General features: G+C 41.4%; 1 protein-coding gene across 2 annotated transcripts in view; it reads left to right on the top strand.

Moving 5' to 3' along the window:
* Nucleotides 1–27,671, top strand: part of ARMH3 (armadillo like helical domain containing 3) — a 129,441-nt gene that overhangs the window by 26,210 nt on the left and 75,560 nt on the right. For both annotated transcript variants that reach the window (XM_075758109.1, XM_075758110.1), the window contains exons 14-20: nucleotides 42–135; nucleotides 4,910–5,011; nucleotides 8,794–8,852; nucleotides 10,206–10,271; nucleotides 11,333–11,402; nucleotides 12,941–13,001; nucleotides 15,847–15,935. In XM_075758109.1, the coding sequence (XP_075614224.1) occupies nucleotides 42–135; nucleotides 4,910–5,011; nucleotides 8,794–8,852; nucleotides 10,206–10,271; nucleotides 11,333–11,402; nucleotides 12,941–13,001; nucleotides 15,847–15,935 (541 nt within the window). The remainder of the gene's footprint in view (nucleotides 1–41; nucleotides 136–4,909; nucleotides 5,012–8,793; nucleotides 8,853–10,205; nucleotides 10,272–11,332; nucleotides 11,403–12,940; nucleotides 13,002–15,846; nucleotides 15,936–27,671) is intronic.

Raw genomic sequence — 27,671 nt, 5'->3', positions numbered from 1 at the left:
TACTGACCTGTGTATGTCTGGACATTCGTGTTTTCTGTTAGAGCCATCCTGAAATGGGGCTGATGACAACACCGACAAGCCCAATTCCGACGACACCTGTCACTCCACTTGGAACCACCCCGCCTTCTTCAGATGGTAAGAAATGTAATGATCTCTTGGGGAAAAACAATTAAAAAAATGTAAAATAACTAGCAAAGCATTTTCTCAAGATGGCAAGTAATGAGGTCTGTCTGTAGTGAACGTAACCTGGTGGTCTCTTCCTGGAGCGACTTGCCTTACTAAACATGAGCAAGACTCTTTGACTTGAATTTATCTCTGTTTTGTCTTGTATATTGCTCAATGAAATTATGCTGATATTCCTTCTGAAAACAGTACTGTCCCAGTATCTGCATGAAGATACACCCAGCCTGTTAGTTATTCTGTGTAGGCTTTTATTATGAATATTTCTAATGTCAGGTTCTTTGCCTGGGATTATTGCTCATTGGAACAAATTTACAGAGAATCACAGAGAATCCTGCTTGTTAATGCACTTGTCCCCATCTTTGAATTAATTGGGGTTTGAATCCAACCTGGGTGTGGAGGTATTCCTCCCTCTTGTTGCCTTTTCTCTGATAGCCTTTGTAAATGACTGCTAGCCCTGAGATCTTTCTTCTAAATGAGACGTTACGTGTCCACGTAAATACACTTTGAAATAATTTCAAATAAAACCCTTTTCATTGAAGGTATGGATAGATGTAGTGTAGTTTAAGAGAAGAAATGAAATTGCTGTTGTCATTTACTTTAATGGCATCCTCTAGATCTGAAGAAAGTGTTTAATGAAGGAACAGAGTCAGTTTGAATAGAGCACAATTTGGAAACATTTCTGGGGAAAAGCAGCCTGGGTTACTCAGTTATATCAGCTATTCAGGTCATTTGATACCCTAGTTAAGGATGATCCTCCTTGTGGATGAATTCTGTCTGGTTACCATGGATATCAAAAGCTTCAGTTAAAAAGCCCCCTATGTCTCAAGTCTCCCTCTGCACGTAACATAAAATGTAGAGGGATGGGCATTTTGTGGGCTTCTGTTCGACATGTTCGTTGCAAATGTATCCACCCACACACCGTATTATACAACTGACAGAATTTATGCTTACCTACATCTACAGCTTGCTTGCACTCCCGTGTTTTAATGTACCAAAAAAACCAAAACAAAAGCTCCATCCTGCTTTCAGCAGAGGCAGTGATCTTGTGAAGCTTGAGGCTTCTTGCTGCTTGTAAGGTTACTAAGTTTAAGGAGAGGAACTGATCTAAATGTGCAGCAATTACATTGGGAAGCATTCTTTATTTCTATTTTCTGTCATCTTACTGATCCCTACTCTCGTTGATAATTTTTTTTTTTTGAGGACCTCAGCCTGATTTAGTTTGGTGCTTTAGTATTGCTGTTATTTTAAAGATATGTCAGAATTTTCCTCATTTTCTAAGGTCTTGCAACTCAGCTGTAAAATTTGCCTGTGGCTGACAGTTCACAAGAGACTTTTTGGCTTTGGAATGAAAAGATTGCTTTCTTCTTTTACGTGCATTTAAAAAAATGCATAGTTGGGCTATTTTCAAGTCTATAGCAACAGGTAGAAATCCATCTATGGGTTTCAGATTTTTTTTTTTTTTTTCCATGGGTTCATATTCTGGTATGAAATTTCTCTGGCTGTTAGCCTATTGTGTGAATTAAGACTTTTTAAAGTTTCAAAATGTGTGTTAAAAAAAAATCAAGGTCTGTAGTGTGAACCAGGATAAGCAGTGATGTATTCTTCAGAGTGATTTCTTCTTTTTTTTAAAAAAGGAGACTTTTGCTAGAAACTGTTGATCCATAATATGTAAATCAAGTGTGCCTGTCACCATAGTTATCTAAATGTCAGTTTGCTTACTGTTGTTAAATATTCATTCACTGCGTTCATTGTAACAGCTCCAGAAGGACCCACTTGGGATATAAATACATTTTTCAGACTTTTAGCTAAATCTTTGAGCTATTCATAATATTGGGGGTGAAAAAGCTTCCAGTCTTATCGCATAGACTTTGCCAACAGACTGGGCACGTTAGTAACATGTCAGGAGCCCCAGAGCTTCAAGATTGAGTGGACTAAACCAGCTTGTGCTTGGGGATGTGCAGCCTTTAGAAGCTAAAAGCTCCATTATTGTTTCTTTGATGTGATTTGAACAGTGAGGTTACATTGATCTATTTGGCCTGTTGTTTCCAAGGGCTACAATTTTGTATTCAAGGTGATTGTATAATCCTGAGCTCCATGAGAACCTCTGCTGTGCTCTGGGCCTCTCAGTGTTCGGTTTAAAGAATCCTGCCTTTTACTGTTGGTTTAACTCTTCCATCCTTCTGTGCTTCGGCTTGCCCCAGTTCTGGGGCAAATAAGCCTCACTTGCCTTGTTACAGGGTTATGACATATAAGGCTTGAATTATGGAAGATGTTGTTTGTTAAAGCAGACTTGTCTCTGAACCAAAGTACAGTTGTGTACAGGATCATATCACTTCCCCTCAGAGCCTCAAACCTAGGCATCCGAAACCCAGATGTGATTCCTCACTTCTTTCAAGGTCCAGTCTCATCATAAATACCTTTTTCTTTCCTCAAGAGTAAGAAAAGCCTTGAGCATTCCTGAGGATAGATGGAAAAGACACCACACAGTTCTTAAAATGTGTGTCCTAATGGTCTGCAGATCTGTTTCCAGTGCAAAGGGACCCCTCTCTTAGCCTATCTTTATGGCTTGAGAAGAGAGAGCGCCTTGCGGCAATTGCAGTTGTAGCCACCTGTGACCTCCTATGTGTGAAAACTTGTGAGTTTGAGCTCCCAGGCAGCCAGAACAGTAGTGTCACTGTCATGTCAGGACAGGCATGTATTGCTTGACTCCTTGAATCTAGTGCCTTGTGTTTGTGGGCACATCATAGAATCCCTTGAACTTATCAAACTCTGTCTTAATTTGTTAAATTTATTTCCCAGTACTTCCTGTTGGGATGCAGTTTCAGCATCTTGTTCCTTGGTTAGAAATCTTCAACTTTCCAACCTGCATTTCTTGTCAGTTTATACCTGTTTATCATCATGTTAACCTCACTTTGGAATACAGGTAGCTCTTTTTCATGTTGGGTTACTTGCCTGTGTATTTTGCTGTCTCATAAGAAAGGCACTCTGTTCTTCTGGTCAGTGTACTAGCCTGTCTCTAAACTTATTCAAGTATGAGTTCATCCTCTCTGAACATGGGATCAGTGTAATTATGCACAGTGTTCGAAACAAGGTCTTGCCAGCACCTTGTGTAGGGCATTACTGTGTTCTTACCTCTGCTGGAAGTGCATTTCTGGATATGTTGTAGGACCACACTTCAATGCTTTGTCTTGGTTGCTTGTCATCTCGTGATCTGATAGTGTACCATGGTATCACAGTGTTTCTTTTACAGCTGATGAGCTCTCGGCTTACCATGGAAATAAATCCCTGAATTCCTGACCTTATGACTTGCACTGTTGAATTTCATCTTGTATTTATTATCTGGTCCTTGTTTTCATCCCGTTCTTTGTGTGCAGTCTGATATTCCTCTGTATTTACATATCCCAAATTTCTGCCATTAGCAGATTCATTAGAAAACAACTGTTTCTTGTGCCTAGCTCACTCACAAAAAAGAGAACTATTCCCTAAACTGACACCTAAGGAATTCAAGTACTAACTTCTTCCCAGACTAATAATTTCTCTAATTGCCAGATCTTTGATATACTTTAAATTTCTGTATTGGTTCTCACGTATCTGCTTCGCTCTTAATTTTTCATACAGAACCATATTAAATGCTTTACTGAAGTTCTCCTAGATTAGCTCTACCAGTTTTGGGTTTTTTTGGTTGTGGGTTTTTGTTTTTTGTTTTTTTGTCTGAGCTAATTTATCTTAAATGATGTCAAACTTATCTGGCAGGATCTGCTGCATTTATCCTACTTATCCTTCCCCGCTTCAGTATTTCTTGTAAAGCGTTTCTGAGTGGGGAGGCTGAGAATGGCCCTTGCGGACAGCTCGGCCTCAGTCATCAGTAAAAATGTGGCTCAGGCACATGATAGATGTTTGACAGCTCATAAACTCGGTGCTTCAGATGGTACATGGGGAGTGAGCAGGAGCACATTGTGCAATTAGCTGAGTAATTGAGATAGCTTCTTGTAAAGTCTAAGGCAGATGATGTCCAGTGTTAAGGTGTCAAAAGCACAGCTGCTGGTAAGGAGGATTGTATCCTAGAGAAATGCCAGTGAGCTGCTGTTCTGCTGCAGGTATGGAAAGTACATTTCTGCTCCCTGCTGTGTTGTGATTTCTCTAGCACAAGCTACGATTGCTTCTGCTTCTTGATTTTTATAAAGCTGCTCTTTTTACGTCTCTTTTCTACCATTTTGGTCATGCAATAATTGTTACAGTACTGTCTTGTGTGTTGCTTCTGCAAGAGGCTGTTGTTGGAACTGAAATTCCAAAATTGCTGAAACTGAGAAGGGTCTTTGCTGGGCACGTTTCTTCCCAAAATGAGAATGGTGTGAATGTTAGTTGTGGTGGTTGTAAGAATTAATTGGATATTGCTGAGAGTATCTTGAGCTCCCTAGGCTGGGAATGTTGATGAGTGCTAAAACAGCAGGCTGATCTCCCTCAGGGGCTGTGGGGCAGGACAGAGGAGGACATCGCTTTGCAGGGTACCACAACCTATACTTAGAGCAGGAGAAAAGGTCTCTGGGGGAGTGGTACCGGTCTTCAAAACAAAATCTTTGCTGGGTGGTCATGAAGGGAGAGGAGGTCAGGCAACCCTGTAAATAAGCTGATCCTATCCTAGATCTGTGCATCTGTGACTTGCTTCTCTGTATAGTTATCTCTTGTATTTGTGGAGGGTAAACGTATCTTATCTGCTTTGTTCCAGTTATAAGCTCTGCAGAGCTGCCTTTGGATGCTGATGTGCAAACTAGCAACCTGCTGATAACCTTCTTGAAGTACAGCTCGATTGTGATGCAGGACACAAAAGGTAAATTCTGTTGATGCAGCTGTGGATGCAGCAAGCAGAGCTTCTTGAAGTCAGGAGTACATAAGAACGTGTCTAGTGACTCCAGAAATAGAAGTTAATTGGCATCCCTTTAGAGGACTAAAGATTCCACCTTTTGAGAAAATGAAATTGTTTCTTATTGCAAGATAGGAGTTATGAGACTAGGAGAGACCTAATGCTTGCAGGAGAGAAGTCAAATATGGAAAGAATGTAATAATAATAATAATAGTACCTAATAACCAAGCCTGTCCTTATGCAGGAGGTGTCGGCATGTCTGATTCTCCGATGCTGTCTGTGAGAGAGGGGAAGTCATGTACCAGCAAACTGTATTTTTAAGAAGATTTAGAAGCTGACACAGGAGGCAAAGCTCAGCATTAGGAGGAAATATTTCCTTAGTCCTTTGGTACTTGCTGGTTAAACAGGCAGCTCTTTAATTATAAAGAGGACAGCAGTGACTTACAGTAATATGCTTGACAATATATACTTCCATATTGAGCTTTTTGTTTCTCCTGGTAGTTTTGTGGGGGTTAACTTCAGTTTGCTGGAGTTGAAGCCTTCCTTCATCTCCTGCTCAAGGTTCCCAAGGGTGCTGTTTTGCCCATGGGCAGGACCATAGCGTGACACAACAAATGATCATTGTATCGTATTTCAGCCCATTACCAACTTTTGCTGTTAAATTAGATATGACAGCTGAACAAAAATAGGGAGACAGCTGCAGAGCTACGACACATCGATTATTGAACTTGAATGCTTGGCACTGTATAGCAGAGCAGGCAGGAGAGTTACCTTGTAGCTGCTAGCTTGCAGTGAAATTGTACCTGGTTGTCTTGTTCTTGTTCAGTATGCAGGCTAGTTGTGGAAAAAGTGGATAATTGAAATTAGGGCCAAAAGGGACTTCACAAGAATATCTAGCACAGCCCTCAAAACCAAGGCAGAATCAGGTTTACCTTTATCTTTTCTCAGAAATGTTGTGAACAGGTTGGATAAAGACACTCTGATAATGGAGTATCATTTTTAGACTATCCATTCCAGTTTTTAACTACCCTTATAGTGAGAAAGCTTCATGTGCATCCTAAATTCTTTGCTGTGATTTAAATTAATTACTAGTTATCTTCTCCAAGATAGATACTGAGAACGACTATTTCTTTCTTCTTCGTGACAGCCCTTATGTATTTGAAGTCTGCTTTCATGTTTCCTCTTGCTTTTGTCTTTAAGCTAAACCACCTCAATCTCTGCTCAGTCATTTCTTATAGATTGGACACATGAGGAGGGCTTACCAGCTCTCTCATCATTCTCATTTGTTTTTCTCAGGGTCTCTCTTGCTGATGCAAGTCTCTGATGGAACAATTTTATGTTTTTCAATTTAACTTCTGCACTTATTAGTCACTGTAATATGGAAAGTCTGTGTAGGGCCTCAGGAACTGCCAAACTGGATTAGTTTCAGATGGAGTGAAATCTGATAGGGGGGATTCCTTACTAAACCAGCCAGCAAGAGATATGTTTATCCTGGTATGAGACAGGACTTGATGTTTCTTTATTTACTTTGGTTCTAGCTTGTATAACATTTGAAATTTGTGTGGCTTATAGACTTAATCTCCTTGCTGCCATGGAAGTATGTGGCAGTGAACTCCACTGACTGTTTAAAAAAAAAGTGTTTATTAATTCTAGTGGGTATATTTTTGTCCTTATATTTTGATAATAGATGAGGCCCTGCCTAACTTTTTTTCTTTCTGTGTAAGACCAAGCATGTGACACCAATATAGCAACAAGAAAAGAAGAATTAATAACTCTAACTTACTCCATGTCTTTAGACAGGAGACACTTAGAAGGGTGACTGGTTTGTTCACATCCAGTACTAGACAGTTGTTTTGGTCCTGTCCCAGAGAGCATAATTTAATAGATTGTGTTTGCTAGATCCTCCTCTTGTTTTCTCTCTTGTGTCAGTCAGAGGCAGCTGCCTTGGGAGAAACAAAAACTCTGCATCATTTTTTTCCTATCTGTAAAACAGGGTTCATACTGTTGTTATACCTCCTCATAAGAAGTGGTCTGCTTTGTTCCTTTAATGAAGGATGCTGTGAAAATACCAAGTGTCCGTACGAGTAACTGACTGCATAGCTGCCCCATAACTGCTGAAAATAGCATGGCGTTCACAGCACATTGGCTGAAGGCAGAGTACTTGGTGTGAGACAGGATCCTTTCCAGCACAATCCCTAGAGAGAGAGGTGGTAGCAGCACCTACAAAAATATACAGGGAGGCCTTACAACAGGAAAATAACAAGGCTCCAGTGTATCACAGTTCTTTGAGGTGATTTCTACTGCTTTGCTGGAGTAGAAAACTTTTCACTTAAACATTTTAGCTGAGGTAAGGAGACATAGGAGAGACTATTAACTCTCCCATTCCGAAATTCCTCTTCATCTTAGATGAAATCAGCACACCTCAGGGCACGTCTTGTTAGTAAATATCTGTCCCTCAGCAGCATAGGAAAGAAAACAAAGGAAGCAAACTAGACGGAACAGCTAGCTAACCCCATTCTATCTATGTTTATAGATTACCATATGCACACTAACTAGCGAAGTGTTTGAAAAAGAGGCAAGAAGTTTGGCTGATGCTGTCCTCAGATTTATATGAAAGTGGTCTGACTGTTTCAGATTTCCCTTTCTTCCAAGTTTAAGTCTAAGGCAGATGCCTGGTATGACATGTTTAGTAGTCTTACGCTTTAGCGAAGCTATTGGAGGTCTCATGAATGTGCAGTTTTCAGCTTCCTCAGAATTTAGTTATAGGTGTGTTGTGGTTGGTTTTTGTTTGTTTGTTTTTTGTGGTTTGGGAGTGTGTGCTGTGAATGGTTTGGTTTTTATAACAAAGATTTTTAAATGAGCTTGACTGGACAATGCCTTGAATGACCTGATCTTAGCTGGCCCTGCTTTGAGCAAGGATTGAACCAGAGGTTTCTTCCATCCTAAATCACTCTATGACTGTATCTTGGTTGTTGGGTTTTGTTTTTGTTTTTTTTTTTCCCCAAGGTTAAAATTGAGAGAAAAGAGTTTTAAATAATCCAAATAAAATTCACATTTTTCTGCCTTAGTACCTCTCTATTTGTGAGTCTCTCAGTCCTCCAATTGTCATTCAGGGAAAAGCTGCTTGAAGTTGTAAGATGAATAACAAGTTGCGGAACATGATCAGGATGGAATTCCTTTGGCTTAAAACGCTAAGTCTTTGCAGACTTCCTTCTTTCATGATTTTGCACCAAGTAAACTAGGTCACGTCTCTCGGTATTGGGGTTAAAACTCAGGACTTTCAGCATAATGTCAGGAGTCATTCTGCTACACTATGCTGTGCCTCTACCAAAGCTTTGCTGCTTGTTTCATAACCTACAGCGAAGGTGATCTTTTTCTTTCCACCTTGTCTGAGAGAGGGAAAAGTGTGTCTCTGCTGTGACAGAAAGACAGGGACTAACCCCAGTATTTAGAATATCTGTGGAAATAAAACCGAATGAGGCAGAAGCCCCACTAATAGTTACAGTGCGGTTGGAGGCTCAAATCAGAAACATTGCTGTTGGTGCAGAGTGGTGAAAAATTGGTGAGCTTTAGTGGTCAGGCTGGAGGATGAGTGCTTAATGATAGTAATTAGACTATTAGCTGTTCAGGGAGGAAGTAGGAGTGTGAAGAATCTCCAAGGCTGGGCTTTTCCCTTGCTGCAACATCTATCTCACTCTTCAGCATTGCTAGGCTTGTGTGGCTCATGCAGGACTTGTTTTTTCTTGCAGATGAGCACCGGCTGCACAGTGGCAAGCTGTGTCTGATTATCCTGACGTGCATAGCAGAGGTAGGTTTCTTGTGTGACACTGTTCAGTAGGTGGTGTGTTACAGGGCTCTATCTGCATGCACATCCCCTGCCAACTGTTGACCAGGAGCTGAAGATGCACAGTGGTACTGAGTAGTGAGGACCTCAGGCACTTAATGTTCTGTTAATAAACCCGATGCAGTACTGTTAAAATTGACTTGAAACTTGAAAATTGGATCATCTTATTTGGGATAGCCAACTTCCAGGGATGAAGAGAGGAAAGAGTGAACCTAAGCCTTTTCTCTCTTAGCTGTTGAGTGACCTTGTGGTGTGGCTTTTAGGTGAGTAATGTGCTAATGGCTTTCAGCTCTGTGCTGTTCATGCTAAACATGGGCAGTGCCATATCCTTCCTGCCTAAGAAGAGTCTGAAAGAAAGCCGCATGGTTGTAGGTCCCTACAAGCAAGACAGGTAGCAAATCTGGTAGTAGGGTGAGAAGGCAGCTCACAGAGCTGTGTCAGCAGTCCTGGCTGAATGCGGCCCTCTCTCCTGGGAAGTATGTACTAATGGCTTGACTGATGTCCTGAATGGTGATTGAGTTTGTGTGGCATTTGCGTTTTTCTTGCTTGCAAGTAAAGACCTTTCAGTCTTAACAAAGAATAAAAAAGGAACGATGTTGATAGCCAATGCAAGGATTCTGAAGTAATGTTTCTTCAGGGTGCAGTCTGAAAGCTAATCATCTGCATTTCAGATATTTGTGATTAAATGGTTTTGGCACTTGAGTTCTTCAGGTGGATGCATAGATAATACAAGATAAGAAATTCTGTTTCTATATAGCAAGGGCATGTTTTGGTTCTGGTATTTATTACTGAACCTGGCTGTGCATTATCTGGAGGAATCACTTGGATTTAAAGCTGGTCTTGGAATGAGCTTTCCTTGAGGGGTGGACAGCTGATAAAGCTACCTGCTAATAGTGCAGTAACTTCTGGCATGATGGGTCCATCAAAATGCCAATATAAAACTTCTGTCCACACAGTCACAGGAACTTGCATGCTGGAGAACCACTTCATGCGTTATACATAACTTGTTAAAATCTTGACACTGTGGTGTGTGCGGTCCAGAGTTTGGATGAGCAAAGGAGGAGAATGGAAAACAAATTGATAACAAAACAAGCAGTAGTGCAGACTTTAGTTAAAGTGGAATTGGGATCAGAAGGGGTTTACTTTTGTGTGACTGGAGACATGGGTGGGGACAAGAGGAGGTGACAGGTGGCTTTCTAACCTTATAGCTCTATGTTGGGAGTTTTACACTGAAGCACAGGTGATTTGAGAGTTAAGTGGAAGGTGTTGGGCACTTGAATGGCTATTCATATGTCCTTCCTTGCTTTTTTTCCATAGGATCAGTATGCTAACGCTTTTCTCCATGATGACAACATGAATTTTCGAGTAAACCTACACAGGATGGTGAGTCTTTTCCTCCAGATGGTCTGTTTTCTCTTTGGGATGAGAACACACAGGATTTGAGTCCCTGTATGTTGAAAACTGTGTCACAGACATCTAACCTAGATTGCCAAGGCATGTGGAAATACTGAGAGAAGTGCAGTTGTGAAATGATTTTGAAATCACTTTCAGAATGTCTCACTCTTTCAAAGAACAAAGAACTGGTTGCCCTATTGGTGAATTCAGAGGCCTGTGTAGCTGGGGAGGAGCTGTGTATTATGATGTCTCTGAGGAAATCAGTGGCAGAGAGAATGTTCTGCCTTAATCTTCAGCAAGCATTAGCCCTTATGTGATCTATTAACAGCCAGCTGCAGTTAGACTGAGTGCTCTGATTTGGCTTATGCTTCATCCTGGGTGGGGTGACTCACCTTCAGGGAGCTTTTTCCTATAGGTGTCTGTGGAGGAAATGTCCTTACCTGGCTCATGAAGCTCTAGTTACAAGTTACTTGAATGGTTATCTTACCTTGATGCGTTCTGTCTTTGTGGTACTGGCAAGTTCCACCTCATCTGACAGTGCAGCAGCACTTGAAAGCGTCACTAGTGCAGGGCAGAAACAAGCATCTGACTTTATAGTGAGCACACTGCAGGGATGCTAGTCATTCCTGCTTAACAACAAACTTGCCATTCAATTAGCCTTTCTGATCTGTTACAATAAAGACCAAAGCCATTTAATACTGCACACGCTGTTAAGAATACAGATCAGACTTCTGTATGAAAATCAATATGTTAACTAAGGGGGAGGAATTTTTTCTTTTTTCTTTTCTTCTTTTTTTTCTTCGCCCTGTGATATAACAGTGCCCTCCGGTTACTCAGCTAGAGAAACAAAAACCCGGTAGTCAGCATGCTGAAAGCGGGCACAATTTTGCTCCATCCACAGCCTTTAGGATTAATATAGGTGAGATAGCAGTTGGAGAAAAAGGCAAAGGGAAGCCTGTGCTGATGGTACGATTTGCATGAAAAATATGGTAATGCACAGAATGTCACTTCAGGCTTCTACTGACTTCTTTTCATCTTTGTGTTTGAAGCCAATGAGACATAGGAAGAAAGCAGCAGACAAGAACCTGCCCTGTCGCCCGCTGGTGTGTGCGGTGCTTGGTGAGTATTGTTAGAGTGTGTGTGTGTGCTTGTGGTTCCCCAAGCTTCTTTTGTTCTGCTATAGAAATACGAGATTTGTGGTTTAAGGGGAGGGGTGGGTGGACTTGAAAGGAGGGTGGCTATGTACTAAAGATATTTCCAGCAAGGGACCATCCATCTCTACCTGGCTGTCTCACAGAGAAATTAAATCCAAGATTGCTGCTCTGTAGCAAGAAATCCTATGTACATTTACAGTAAGTTTTGCAAAAGCCTGTTGGCCCCTTTTACCCGAATAAGTAACAACAGGGAGGGCAGTGGAGTAATAAATTCAGAGTTTTAGGCGAGTGTAGTAAGAGGGGGTCACAGGTACTTTCTAGATGATATGACAAGGGCAAACCTACAAAAAGAACAGGTGTCTCTTGAGGGGAAGGTGTTTGCTGGACATTTAGCCTTTTCTGACAAAAAACCCAACAGGAGTGTCAGTAGCTAGGGTTGGTTTTGCCTGTGGATATGGAGGCACAGTTGAAAGCTTTTCACGCAGCTTATGATTAAATTCTGACACTTGTTACTGTGGAGGCCAAAAGCATAAATGGGTGCAGAAATGGATGGAGCCTGGATCCCTGAGTGACTCTTAAGCCTGATGATATGGAAGCAATCTCAGTCTCCAGCATTTTCAAACAGGTGATTGTTGAAGCCAAGACACAACAGCTGTGTGAAGAATCTTTCTAGACCTATCAGATTTTATGCACTCTTTCCCTAGACTGTTTTTTAGTCCCCATTGAGTCATATTGCTGGGCTATTAGTGCCCTAGGAGGTTACATCTCACAATTGTTACCACTGGCATGGGTTAAGCATTTTGTGCTGAAGTTGTGTTACGCAGAGGACATACGTTCAGTTAGTATTCATTAGCTGAGCCATAGTAACTTATCTCTTTCAATTGTATTTCTATACTATTCACCTCTTATCCTCACACTGGGAGCCCCTTAATGTTAAAGACATTCTCCTTTTTTTATTTTATTTTATTATATTTTTTTCTGAATGAGTTAAGCAGAAGCTTAGCCTGTGTTGAGATCAAACTAGGTTTGATTGCTTCAGAATTTATTTTAGGGAAAAATAGGTGTTCTCTACAATATCTTCCCTTAAAGTAAACATCTAGGTTGTGCATCATTTCTGGTAAGAATGATTTTCTAAAATGTGCTTCTCAATGGAATTTTCCATTAGTGACAAGGCTTGAAACATAAGAGCAATTCTAAGCATCAGAATTCATGGTGAATTCTTTATTTGACTAATAGTGGGAGAAAGCATATGGGGAAGCAGTGCCTGAAAGCAAATTACATTATGTACCCTCAGTTTCCAGCATTTTTTTTTTTTAATTTTTTAATTCCAGAGGACGTCTAATTCTCTTTAAAACAAACAAAAGTGAACTTTCTGTCATTTAAGCAGGACTATTGTCTGGTAGAGGTAGGTAGGTTTGGGGTAGTTTGACTTGTTCATTATTGTCTACTAGAAGTTAACTGTAGCTAGCTCAATACTTACTTTATCATTTTCTTTTCTGCCAGATTTGATGGTGGAATTCATTGTAACACACATGATGAAAGAATTTCCTATGGATCTCTATGTGTAAGTGTCTGTGGGATGACTTGTGACTTCATTTGAAGTTTGAATTTGGGTGGAGTTCTAGTCACAGAGCAATCTTCTGGCTGAAATAACACTTTGTGGCTGGTGGGGAGCAGGATGGCTTTTCATGAACTCTTCCAGCAACAACTTCTATGTCTAAAACGCACTGTGTGCCAGAAAATTGAAAGTGAAATGAATTTCCACCTTTCAGACCAATTTCCTAATCTACTTGATCAAATACAAAGAGCTTTTCAATCTGAAAGAAGTTGCAGAATACACAGTCATTGCAAGAATCCCTGCTTCCAGAAGCTGAATCTTGGACTAGAAACTGAAACGTCAGTTTTGAAAAACCAAGGATGACTGACGCAAGGCCTGGAAGGCAACGTGGAGAGTGGGAGAGAGGTTTAAGCCTGAAATAGCCTGCTAGGCAGTAAGGGGTAAAATTTAGCAATGCAGAAAAAGAGAGGACAGGGCTACACACGAGCACTCCATGTGTCCCAGGAGGCCCCTGGAATGCTTTGTTCTGCTTTAGCCTGGAGGGCAGAAATAGTATTTAGGTAGAGCATTGGCTTTGCTCTGACTGTTTGTACAGTAGTGAATTTCCCCAGGGTTCGAACAGCACAATATTCTGTAGAAGAGATAAAGATACATAGGCTGTTTTCCCTTAAGGTAACTTTTCAGCACGTTCTGATTTTACCTAAATAACCCTGCAACTACAGTGCCTTTGCAAGGGTTGTACAGTTCAATTATGAGTTTGTGAGAAATGTTTTTGTAATGACAATTACAGAATTAGTTGTAATTGGGTGTGGTACACTGGAATTTCACAAGAAAGGTGTGAAATGCTTGGGCTGAAAAATAAGGTCACATCTAGAAACCCGATGAGAGTAAAAATAATGAGCAGTAGCAGCCATCGGTGGACATCTGTATCCATTCATTTTGGCATGTTTGTGCAGTCCTTTCACTACACTCCTGTCTGAAACCATCCCACAGCAGACACAGTTATTGCAGACAAAGTGGGTGTTCTGAATGCACAAATAGTGTCATACTTCTCTGCAATACATTTAAAAGGTGACAACATGAAGCTGCTCAAGGGAGGGCATATTAATATTTAAAAGAGAAATCCAGGTTGCTTTGACCAAGGATGGGTTTTGTCCATTATGTCTACTATGAATCCTCAGCACACAGCTAAAAACCAGACACGCCACCAGAATGGATAACTTCATAACTAAAGCAGTGTAGTTTGGGAGTCTATAGGCCGGTGGCTGGTGCTCTGGCTCCTCAGGCAGGGGTACTAGGACTGTTATGCCCCTCCTCATCCCTTTTCTTCCATGCTTTGATTTCACCCAGAAAGCTGAATGTTACTGTATACGACCACAGAGTTTCAATGCTGAAATATGTCTGCAAAGTATTTTGCATTAACAGCTGTTGTAATTGTAAATGTTTTAGCGGTTGCCAGATTCTCTCTGGTCAGTGTCTTAAATAGTTCTTTTGTAGAGGCCAATTTTAATCTTACAGCCAAGCAAATACGTCAGTGGAAAGGTGCTGGGCATTGTCTGGTACCAGTAACATCAGAAATAGCGGGTCTCTCCCCAGAGCAATGGCTGTTCCTGATCTGAAGACAGCTGTCTGTATCCTAGCAGGTTTGCTTCCTTTTCTTGGTTGAGTTTGTGAGAATCCAATTTGAAATACAGCGCTTAATGTGATGCTCAGCTATTATAAATGGGTTTACCTTTATTACTCTAAAGTTAGTTTCAGTCCTTACTCCATTGTAGTATTTTTGGGATCATTTAAGGGTCTGAAAAGAATAATGTAAACCTTGTGCATGTTATTTCTTAAGGCTTTTTAAAGCCTTATTTTGAACTGTTCACCCCATTTTGAGTAATGTCCATGCAGATTTTTAAAATTTTATTTCTCTGTGTTTCTGATGTGTAGTGTCTTTTCAGAGAGATGTTGATGTTAATGAGATAATGTGGTTTTGAGAAATAAGAATTTGGGGAAAAAAGAATTTTTCCTTTTTTGAAGTTATTTTTCTATTTTTTCTAAATGTCAATAACTAAAAAGAGCTTGGCCTAACAAATTCAGATTTGTATATATTTTCTGTCTTGCCCTTAATGATAGCTAGTGCTAGAGAATTTACTCATTACATTGTGTATTTAGTTCCAAAGTTATTTGTGGAGAATTTTTGTGCATCTAAGAGTTTGTATGAACACTAGATGCTATAGAGACCTACAGGATTTGGAGACTTCACAAGGATACTAGCTGTATGTTGGGCGATTTCAGAGATTGTAGGTGTATTCTTGATCATTCCAAAGCTCGTACTTAAATTATTTAAGGAGACTGGAAAATTTGACAGAAATCTTTCTTTTTATGTAATTTAACTGCATGTCTCAAACTAAAAATCCTGCAGTTTGTTTGACTCTGGCCCAAATGATGAGGCTAAAGGGAATCACAAAGAAACTGAAAAGCTCCATTTTGTCCAGACTTTACAAAACCTGAGTGTGGTATCTCATACATATGGAGCCTGCAAGTTAAGTAACTCCTTTTGTAGAGCTTATGAGGTCCTCAGGTAAGGGCAGCAAAGAGTGGAAAATATTAAATATAAACAGCAAACTTGCATCTGTAGTCGGTCCAATCACTTGCATACAAGTCCCTTTCTCTCATCTGGTCTGGTTCTTTCTTGTGGGTGTTGCTTCCCTTTAGGAGCCCAAAACCACGGGCCCCATCCTCCTCTGATGGGAGGATTTGAGTTTGTCTATTTCCCTGCTGCTCATTCCAGAGACATTTCCAGGTTCGATGTAGAATTGCTGGGAAATGCAATGTAATTAATTCTTTGTCCTCTCTTTTCCAGACGGTGCATTCAGATTGTGCACAAACTGCTGTGCTACCAGAAGAAATGCAGAGTGAGGCTTCATTACACCTGGAGGGAGCTCTGGTCAGGTACTTTGCATCTGCAGAGACGGTCAAATATGAAAAGCCCAATGTGGGTGGCTGTTTGGTGGCTGTGACCGCTTGTTCCATTGCTACAGGGTTAAACAGCAAGCAGCAATTCTGTTAAAGCATCTTTATTTTGCTTCTTAGTTGCTATTTGCAAATTACCTCTTTTTGAAAGCCAGGTCATTATCATAATGGTAGCTAATTTACTTTCTTGTCTGGCCATGATCACCATGGTATCCAAATGTCTTTGTTTTTCTGTTTCATTACCTGAGTCCCTCTTTACCTGATTGGAGAAATGGAGTAATGTTTTATGCAGTAGTGTTTCTCTCTCAGATATTTGTGAGTAGAAAGAAGGTAGGCTCTTGGGTAAAGGGAGGTGGACCTTACTTTTCCTTTTTACTGTAAGAGATGGATACACGTAGAATAGTGTGTGCAGCTCCTTCTGAAGAGAGCAACCTAGAAATGTCAGTGGGAGGGAGGAGAGGCTTTTAACTCTGACCTTTGCGTTGACGGTAGATAGTCTGGTTCATGCCACTGCTATCCTGAGATAGGTAAGTATGATGGGATTTGACTCACAATCTAGTGGACGTAGCTTTGTAGGACTTTTATGATGCAAACATTGTGTGGGAGGGTTGAGGAAGGGAGTAGCAGAATGGATGATGAGACCTAACAGGCTTCTTTCGTGGATATGGTGTGTGCTTCTGTTCTTATCTTGCAAGCAGTGCAGTAGCTCAGCAGGGAAAGTACGGTTAATCCCCTAGCTGTTGTGGCTTAAAGAAGAGGTTTATGAAAATTCAAGGGAACGTGGCCCTAATTGTGTATTCCCAGAGCTGTGCTTGAGGATCAGCAACTTGGCTGGTGTAATGTAACTCCCATCAGTAATTTGAGAGAGGATGACTTTTGAAAAAGGTGGTGATGAGAGGTTTGTGAAGCTGTTCTCAATTAACACTGAGTACTTCCCTTCAGTAGCTTTGCACAGCTGAGTGTAGGTACAGAGAAACGAACCAACAATCTGAGTCACTTTCAGTTACTAAATTTTTGCCTTGTGTGACATGTGGCCCATTCAGACTTTCTAAATTATTCCTGTAGAAGGTGAAGTGGGTGCCCCTAATTAAGGGATTAGCGATTTCTTTTTGCTTGTTTTCTTCAGAACAGAGCCCCTAGAGGCATGGCTTCAGTGTAGTGCCAGTTCAGGAGAAGAGTATGTACAATGTGGCTGTCTATTGTGAATAGAAATTGCATCTGGCAGTGTGTGTGATATCTTCTCAGCAGTTACCGGTGAACCAGATCCATTCCGATTTGACCAGGCTGAGCTGGGTCTTTCCTATACACTGGTGGTATGGAAGTCTCAAATGCAATGCCTTTTGCTTGAAGATACTGTTCCACAGTTCAGAGAACACACTCTTAGGCATCTTTCAATCCTTAACTGTCACTATTTTAGGGGGAAAAAACCCAAAAATCCTTGTTACGCACTGAGATTCAGTATCTTGGGATTCTTGTTAGCTGTCTCTAATTAGCTGGTGTTTGTACAGTGTTTCGGAAACGTAAAGTGCCTCAGAAGAATTAAGTACTGCACATGCTTTGAAAGCAAAGCAGTAAAGTAAAAAGCACTCAGATTGGTCAGGTTTCTGTGAAGGACCTGGAATGTCTGCACATCTGATGTAGCTGAAGAGCTCTGGGCTTACTATAGATTTCTGCGTCTTTAGGGGGATCCTCTCACGCGGGAGTAAATTACAGTAAGAATGCTTTGAATTTTTTTCTTGTAGGACGTTGAGGGGAACAGAGAGATTCCTCAGAAGCTGCCAGGTGATTCATACAGGCTGGAAGGCACTGGGTTGAATGGTATGTGCACCTGTAAAAGAGCACATCCTGGCTGCTCTGGGTGTGTACTTCTAGAGTGCTGTATGTGGCACACTAAATGCTAATTGCCAGCCCTATCTTGATATATATTTCATAATTAACTCTTATCTCTATCAAGGCTGGTCTTTGATTACCCAGAATGCTGCTGTCTTTGATGTGAAAGAATGGCTATTTTTCTGGTCTTGACCTGTCTGACAGATGATTCCAAACCAGAGCACGGGGATTTCTGAATTCATTTCTGTCCTTTATGTGAGCATATTCCCCTTCAGGCTTTTAGTTTGGATTGAAGAATTAGTTATCACTGCTAGATGAACAGCTAAAAGGGAGCAGCTATTCACTCTAAGGCCTGAGATCTCAGGTTGCCCCATCAGGTGTGCTTTACAGAAGGTCTTCAAGCCCACACTTGTCTTCTTGAATGACAAGGTGTATGATGACTGAAGCAATGCCCCTGTTGTGCAGCGTAGATAATAGCAATGGGAAACTCCCCAACAGAGCTTAGTGGAACAAAGAAGCTGGAGGGAATTGGTGTAAGGAAGTATTGAAAGAAAGGGAGAGAATTCTACCTGGCATGTAAAAGGAGGAGAGTTGTTTCAAGCAGAAAATTGAGTGGGAGAAGACAAAGGGAATACTGTGGGGTAGGTAGCCAGTATAGGGTGCAGAGGAACTGAGATAACGGTTGTAGGTGGAAGCAGTAGCAATGTATGGAGCCTTCTGTTCACTTCCCGATTCTAATGTTAGCTAGTCTCTGATTAAGGAAAGCTACTTGTGTGTCATCTAATGGATAGATGCTTTTCCTTTGTGGGTGCTTTGTCTTCAGTATGGAAGGCCAGCAGCACTTTGAGAAATTTTCTGCATTTCCTTTTTTTGATTTTAAGTTGCAGTGATTGCAGAGAAAAGCAGTGGAGCCAGGTGTTTGGCATCTCTCAGGACATATATCAGGTTGTTTGTGCAGTCTGTAATACTTTATAGTTTTTTTGGATACGCCACTATATGGCATATTGCTTACACATGATCTTACTTCTGTTGGACTTCTTTTTTTCAACATCTTGAGGGAGAGCAATATTGTTACTGAGTCTTTGGTTGTGATCCAGCCTTGGCTTCCCTATTAGATGAATTCTTTCATGTTAAGTCAAGGGACCAGGAGTATGGCACTCAATACAGTATAAATGTCTAGCTGTGCTGACCAGACGACCAAGAATGTTTAGCTGACAGAGAATGATGCAGGGGTTTGCATGCTGGAAGCAGGACTAACAGAAAGATCTGTAGGTGACAAAAGTAGTGTATATAAGCTGGCTTTAGCTCAAAGTAGTGTGAAAATAAGTATCAGATCACTAGTGGAGCTAGATTCTGGAATATCCTAAAAAGAGTGCTGGAGAGCAAAAAGCAATTGTAATTTGATTAGCCTATGAAAATGATTACCAAGCACAATTACTGATGTGTGGACCAGACATTCAGATCCAGAGATGCTTGTTGATCTGGGTTCCTCTTTAATAGACGTTTTCAGCAGATCATTGGCTTCAGTTCAATCGTCTGTGGTTAGTATGTGGCTCTTCCCTTTGAGTGCTGAAGAAAATCTTCAGGTTTTTCTTCTGTAACAGTGTGCCATTACTGGTGATTAGCCTGGAAATTTGGTCAAGGTCAGAAACCGTAAGTGGATATGATTGAGTTGTCTGTGAGAGAACAGGTCATTTTGGCCAACTGGAAATCTCCTCGACTGTTATGCCAGGTACCTTATACTCTTTAAACACTGATTTATTGAATGTCAAGTGTAAGGTACTTTATAAAGCTGATAAGGAAACTTTACTCAGTAACAACCAGTTCTCTGCCCTCAGAAATAGCCTGTTATGCCCAATGTTTTTCTTAAGTTCTACTCCTTGTCACATGAAAATGAGGTTGATTTTGCTGGTCATAAAGGTGGGGTTTGGGTTTTGGGTTTTAATTGTTGAACTCTAACTAGTTTATACAGCACTTGAGTAATGGAAGGTGCTATATATGTTGTTGTTGTCAAGCATATATAAGCTATGCCAAAAGAGTTTTCATGAGTCATTTAAGCTTTTTATATAAAAAGACCTCATTTCTTCAACTCCTCCCACCTCAGAATTAGTAATGCTTGAGCAATTCGCTCTGAGCTTAGGGGGTGCAGGTAACTTCTTTGCAGTTGCTATGGTTTGCTTTAAGCAAAAGCCATGTTTAAAGAAACAGAGAAGCAATTCTAATATAGCCTTATAATAGCAAGAGTAGATCATAAAAAAATCTTAAATATAATAATGAATAATGGTGAAATAGCTATTTATTAGGGTAATTGAATGCAAAGTAGGATTAAAAATGAGCTTTGCCATTAGTAAGCATTGAAGATCAGTTTCCACGTTATTGTAACATAAGGGCTACAGTTTCTTGTAGCTTAGTTAATTTGATAGATGCTGAATGCACTGTTGAAATGAAGGTGCTTCAAATGTGTAGCACTATAAAGAAGTTAATTTTTCTCTGTTTTTATTTTAGGATTATCAAAGCAGACTTTTGCAATGCTACTGGACAAAGTACACTTTTTTCCTTTTTGTAGACTCCTTAGATCTTTTTGTTAAGTTCTGTATTTATAACATGAGGATAATATGGCTTTCAAAATCTTTCTGGGTAAATACTAAAGAGGTGAAAGGTGGAACATTTTAAAATAAAGAAGCAATATTTTGGGGGGAGAAACCCCCCCCCCCACTTCCAGTATGTGTAACACACTTGCCCTTATAGAGTGCCTGTTTAAGGTGGTATTGTTTAGTCACTTGTACTTTGCTTTGTTATTTCTGTGGCTGAAATATTGATTACTGATAGTATTTGTTACCTACATCATTTCTGGTTCTCCTACTGTTGATCAGGTCTGCTTCTGCCCTCTGATTTCTGTTGTTGAACAGACTGGAAATCAGGTGATGTTGCGTCTTCCCTTCATCTCTAATCCCTCTATCACTGTCACATTCTGCAGCAGCTACCTGACAATGGAAGCTTGTCTTCTTGCAGCTGTTGTGGAGGTACGATTCTTATACTGGTGTACCAGACAGTCTGGTTCACTGGTAAAATGCCTGATGCCATGAGAGTTTGAAAGACTGCAGAGCTGCTTGGCCAGTTAGCAAATGACTTTAAGATTTTTAGGGAAAAGAATTGGAGACCTAAAATTTGACCTTCTTACAAACTCAAAGAATGTCTTATGTGGCTTTAAAAAATGCTACTTAGGTTCAAGATTCAACAGCACTGTCTTCTGCATGCTTCTGAAGTCTTAAGAGTTCTGAGGAGGCAGCCATGGTCTAGCTGATGGTATAGATAAGGCTGCTCTGGTAATTTCTGTGCAATGAAGATTTCTATAATATGGTAACAAAGAAAGTAATGTCTTTAAGCTTGGAAGGATGTTGCAAGCATAAGAGAGCGGTCTCTTCAGCACAGCATCTTCAGAGGTAACTAATAAAGGTCATGTGTAGGGATAGGTGAGAAGGAACAGGACCTTGTGTGTTAAGTGTAAAATGCTTTCATAAAACAAAATCTAGGGTGAGTACAAAGAAGGTCTGTTTGTTAAAGGGTTCTACTTGAACTTACTGTTTTGGGAAGAAAAAGAAGTCATTGTGTGAGACTTGACCTTTCAAATACCTTCCAGCAGAAATGCTTTTTGACTCCACTGTGCTGCTTGTAAACTCTAAAGAGAACTATAGAACAAATGCTAGAGACCTTTGTAGGTCAAGATACTTTACCTAATGAAGGTTTTACGTGGCGCTTATCCTGTCATTTCTCCATGCCTTTTGCTAGTGGGAGGCTGGCCCAACTTTTCAATGTGCGCATCAGGATCTCTGTGTGACTGAGAGCTCCTATCCATGAGCCATGTGTCATGCTGGAGATTTGGGATCTCATGAGTTGTTTGAGTACAAGGTGATGCTGACTTTTTTTAAAGAAAGTGCTGCCTCACTGAGGAATGAGGCTGGAAGTGGGAAGGATGGGTTCCCTTTGCAGTTCCTAGTGGTAGTTCAGTGGGAGGACCAGGAACTGAGGGAGGAAGACACAAGAACAGTGTCCAGGCTGGTTAAAGGTGAGCTGCTGAGCAGCTGTAACGGGAATCGGAGTTCTGAGTTGATGGTGTGGGTTGGTCTTTGGACTGGAGAGGATCTTGACATGGGAGGATAGAGAGTCTAAGATGAATTGGAGGTAATAGTGTGTTAGGAGGAATAGGAGGCCCTGAGTGTAGAAGGGACTAGGTAGGATGAGGTCTGGGATTAGGGAAGCTGGGAGGTGTGACCGGATAGAAACTTTGGGTTAGAAATCATTGCATGATCTAGAAAGGGAGTTATTCAGCAGTTTTAACTCTCAGGGATGTAACTAAATATCCTTTTCCTATTCTTTTATTTAAATGCATTCCTGGGACCATTTCTTGTGGGAAACTGAGGAATGAGAGCTAGCGTCTAGCTTAGGTGTGTGTCCTGGGTATTTGTTTTCCCCAGTGCTTCTTAATGTATTGTATTCTTGAAAGAGGAACAGATGTTTTCTTCCTAGAATTATGTCTTGACCATGAGCCATGCTCATGACTTCTTTCTGTGCTAAGAAGGACATGGACAGGACTTCACAGGTCTCATATTAGCACCCCAAGGGCAGAAATGCTTAGCTATAGGATTGCAAAAAACAGTGAGGTCCTCTATTGGAATACTAAACTGGGTCATTAAGTTGGAGTTTTGGAATTAGTGTTTATTTTTAAGTGGCTCAGTAAATCAGTATTAAAATTGTGATTAACTTGCATTTTATGCAATGACCTTGTCTATGGCAACTTACCTTGCCTCTACTTGTAGATAGGTGACCGGTGAGCTTTATCTTTGTTCCTTATCTTTGAAATTGAAAGAAAATAGATAATACTGGCCAGCTGTTTAGTAGGAAGCACAACAGGTTGACAGGCACTTGTTGACTCTAGTGAAATTTCTGAGGAGGTGGAATAGTTCTGAAAATCTGTGGAAAGAATATAGTTTCTCACATGAACTAAAGGCTGTCACTGTAACGTGCCATGGAATAGGTAGAGGGAATTGGCAGCCCTTGGAGTTGCCCATTTTCTTTTCTCGTAGGAATGCTGGTGCTTGGCTGGACGCGTGCTGTGTTGGCACAAGCTCGGTACAGGAGTGCAACTGTTAGTCCTGTTAGCTATTTCAGTGAATTTATGAAAGGATTGAAATTGAAAGATAGTTTTATAAAATAAATTTTGTTTGTAGTTGTGATGTATGCTGTGGGTTGATATTCATTGGTTTATTTAATTTGTACTTGTGGTAGCACTCCATATTACCCCAAAGAAAACCTCATTCCCAACTTGAAAGCTCACTTACAGGCAGAAGACATGTGAAGTTCAAAAGGAGGACGGCAAACATCTGCTTGTAGTCTTCTGCTGCCACTCTCAACTAGTGGTCCAATTTCATGTTAACCTTTCCACGTTGCCTCCTTCAACCAAAGCTGAAACAGTTTTGTGGTAAGAGCACACGGCCATTTGGTGAAATGTACTGGTATAAATCCCCTAAAGAAGGTAGTGTAAGAAATGCAAAAACTCAGTGGCCTTCTTGTAAAGGGTGAGGTTCTAAATTCCCTGCATGTGGCCGTTTTAGGAAGCATCTGCTTTTACTTAAATCCTTCTTAGTCTTGTATTGGTTAATTCCAGTTACCTTCACTTTATTTTAACATATTTTCATACTGATGATAAAGCATTTGGCCCCAGTTGCCGATGGAGAGGAAAAGGATAATATGGGATTTGTGGCTGTTCTTGATCACCTGCTAAGATCAGGATGGGAATTCTTCATCAACAGAGCCTTGTTCAGATGAGCACAAAGGGAATTTAGTCATTTAAGTGGACAAAAGTCTAGTAACCTTTTGGTCACCCTGCCTCAGCTTGGCAGGTCTCCTCCAGATATATTGCTCTGTCCTGCAAATTACTTTTTAAATAAAGCTAGTTAACACTGGAGAATTTGATTGTGAATCCCTAACAGGTTGCAGGTCATGGTGGCCTAGTGGAGATAGTGTGATTATTTCTCCTGGGACAGTCCCATTGGTGGCAGAAGTGTTACAGCCAGAGCTGATAACAGCCATTTCTTTGTCTGCATGGAGGGGTTGCAGCATTCAGAATGCAGTGATTTATCCCTGTCCCATTTTTGTTTTCGGTAAGTAGCACACCTGGATCCCTTATTTTGCTGTGTTTCCATGTTCTCACACCATGTTTCTGCCCTTTCTCCAGATGCTCCTCCTTTTCTGTTTTAAAATCCCATGCAAAAATGTGCAGCCTTAACTCCCAAGACTACTATTTAATTAACAGTGTGAACCTGCACTGTCAGACAGAATAGAATTGAGCTCAATACTTCCCTTTCCTCTAAAGCAGAATGAAGGTTGTGGGTGTGCGCTTTTTTATTTTTTATTTTTAAGAAAAAAACTTATTGTTCATCTGAGCTTTAGCTGAAGTTGAAAAATTTGATTTCTTTCTTACCGCTTGCTGGATTGCTATCAAGCAGCATTGCTCTGGCATCAGCAATCAGCATTTCCGTTAAGCTTGCAATTTTCACACCATTGGCAGCGGTTAGGTGGGAACAGTGAGTACCAGGGATGGGGACTATATTAAGAAAGTAAAGGGTTGGAAGTGAAGTGGCCTGCTCGTCTGATCCTGGGAGCAACGGTTATGCCAGCGTGTGCTCCAGCCCTCTGGCAAGCTGTTTTTACTCATTAAGAATACAGGCTGCCTACATGCTTATACCCTGGGAGTCATGGGGAGAAGAGGGAACAGCTGTAGAGTGCCAAGATGCTGGTGATGGGGAGCCTGCCAATAGTCGGTTGCTGTCTGCCACGGAGATTTGGTGGCCGGCAGCAGGAATTCGGTGGCGCCTGTGGCAGCGGTTAGAGGAGCTGTCTAGCCAGGTGAATTGTTACAACTATGAGCGGGGTGCTCCCTCCTTATCAGAGCAGAGGGAAGGAGCTGAAGCATGTTGGATAGTGATGTTGACAGAGCTTTTATTGCTTCCCTTGCTCCCCTGAGAGGGCACTGCAGCAATGGTGCAACAGTCTTGTTTTCTAGCGCTTTGGCTGATTGACGGGAAGCTGCAAGCGCTGTCCCTGAGTAATTGGTTCGCTTGTCCAAGGATGCTGGGATAGTTTGTGCCTCGGGGGGTTCTGGTGCATTAGTTTGTAATAGCAATGTAGCTATTTCTCAGACACGCTTCCTATTCCTACTGCTCTATCTGGAAACTACCTCTGTTGGTTCTTTTCTGTCAAACTCTATCTGTAGATACTCATCTCCTGCTGAGTTTGTTTTGATCACTGTTCTGCTGAGTGTCTGCCCATGCTGAACGGGGCCATATCTGCACCCTCTTAACACTCAGGTCATCTCAGTGTATTGTATTTGAGCCTTTTGCTTCTCTACTTCTGAATTTTTCTTCAGATATAGCATTTATTACAGGTGATTGTTCTGGGGTCCCTCCTCATAGCAGCACAGTGGGATATATGGTTATCCTAGCTTAGTCCTTGTGACTTCCAGTCTGGAATAGGAGAGTGGACCAGTCCGTGATTATGGTGTTGTCATGTTGAGTCTGTTATTTCCACGCTCTGTGCTGTAGTTTCCAGCTGATGTAAGGGCATCATGCTGAATTCTGGAATCTGGAAGACTATTATGAGAAAGTGTTGTTTGACCTATTACTTTTCAACAGGCATTTGATGTTGATCAGTTAGAATACTGAGCATAGGTGGGCCTTTGGTCTGACCAGGTACAGCCAGGGCTGTTCTCATTGCTCTATTTATGCTTCCAGTGCTATTTCAGACAGAATGGTGCTGTTCTGTCTTTTATGTTGGAGGAACTGAAGCACAGAAAGAGGAATTGAAAGCACACAAAGTGCTGCTTCCTAAGGAATTTAATCCAATTTCTTCTTAGTTCCAGTCTAGTGCGCTAATCCTTACCAGATCTGGCTCACCATGTACTACTATGAGTAGTATGGACCTTGCCTTGAGAGTATGTGTATGTGAACAGGCTGGCTGTAAGAGGTCCAGGACGGTTACTGTGCTGCTGAAGCACTCAGAGGAAGAGGATTTCTCTACAGCAAGGAAGTATTGCCCAGATGTCATTATCAGCTGCCCTGTAGTGACATGTGGGTGGGCATCATCTGAAGGGGGCTGTGGGTTGAAACACAGAGAGCAGGACACTGAATATGCTCTTGGTACAACGGTAACTTCCAGAGGGAATGGGAAAATCACTGTTCTTCCCAGTGTGCCCTGAGTTTTGGAGGGCAGAAAATTGGAGGATTTTAATAGACTACAGGATCCTGTTAATTGATGTTACACTGCAGCTTCTGAGGAGCCCTCACATCTCTTTTTCTCCCTTGCCCCTTTATTGAGGGCCATTATATGCACCATTAGAAGATTTTCGACCTGTGAGCGCAGCAGATGCGGTGACAGAGGCCTCCATACCGTGCTCAGCCCATCTAAGCTCTCATTGATGTGTGTCTCAGGGCTGTTCTCTTCCGCGCTGTTGTGCAATAACACATCAGAGGCTTCTGATGCTCTTGGCAGAGTCTGTGCTACATTCTGATTTGCCCAAGGGATGGTACTACTTCCTTTTTTTTTTTTCCCCTTTTCTCTACTTAACCTGCCTCCACGCTCCTCTTGCATTACATGTGATCTAAACACTGAACACTGAGGTGCTAAATAGAACAAAAACTTTATGTGAATCCCAAATGTGCTGGGGCTGAATATACTTCTGTTTGAAACGAGGCTACAGGGAGAGAAGGTAAGTCTGCCTTGGGAGGAGGAATAGGGGAAGGAGGGAGTGAAGGGCATCTGTCCATCACAGGAATTACCTCCTTCCTGGTAGAAAAGGAGATGCTGGCTGCCCACAGTCATCTTACAGAGGACTGGCTTGAAGAAGGGCAGCAAATAACTGAGTAGGAGTGCTCTTGCTCCTCGGCAGACAGACTCGCCACAAGAGCTGATAAGGGAAAGTGTCCGACTGCAAAAGCAGCTGTGTGGCAGAAGAGCTAAGAGCCTCTTTCACTCCAGTCGTTTCAGTTTAAAAAGCAGGGAGGGTATCTGTAAAAGCTGGTGATGTCACTTTTCAGACTTTGGCTATAATAATCCGTGGGAGAGAAAATTACCTAAGAACCAATCTGGATGCTTTACACCACTTACACATACAGCCAATCATATGGCTTCATGTCCAATTTAAGGGTCCACTCAACATGCTTTTCTACTTGCTTTTGAGGCTTTAAATGCAGGTGTTCAAGGCCGTGTTGTCTTCTTGCTGATTTAAGAAGCATAGCCAGTGTGCTCAGGTCACAAAATGGGGAGCTGGCATGCAAATACTGATGGCTGCTAGTTTAGTTTAGTTACAGCCTCCTGCTTTCGTTGCTAAAGAAGTTCTAGTGGCACTATTGAATTGTGAAATTATGGATGCTTTGAGACTTACCGTAGGAGGTGTATTGTGTCCTGGTAAGGGATGTCAAAGACCGGTATCTTTAGAAAAAAAGGCTCTGGGGGCTATTACAAAAATGATGCTGTTTTCCAGTTAATGTTGAAATAGATCTCATGCCCAAACCATCCATCACCGTTAAATCCTGGAGCACAAATTGGGATAATGTGGCTGAGCCCAGGCAAAGGCCACAGTTCTGTCTGCCTGCACGGCTGAGAGATTGAACTGCTCCTCCATTGGGAACAAACATGGATAATTTCCTGGCTAGTGTGAGAGGGCAGCCTGCAGATGGGCTGTGAGAGGGGAAGAGTTGATTGCAGCAGGGAAAAAGTGACACATCTGGTTTGGCTTCAGGTTGCTCAGGAGTAGCAGCAGCAGTTGGAGCTCAAGGGCAGAGGGGCGTTCAGCCAGTTGGACCTTTGCTTTAAGGGTTTATTTCATGT

This window comes from Balearica regulorum, chromosome 7 (assembly GCF_011004875.1).
Source record: "Balearica regulorum gibbericeps isolate bBalReg1 chromosome 7, bBalReg1.pri, whole genome shotgun sequence".
Lineage (NCBI taxonomy): Eukaryota > Metazoa > Chordata > Aves > Gruiformes > Gruidae > Balearica > Balearica regulorum.
Note: the sequence above shows the minus strand (reverse complement) of the source record. Positions and strands in the feature narration are given on the sequence as shown.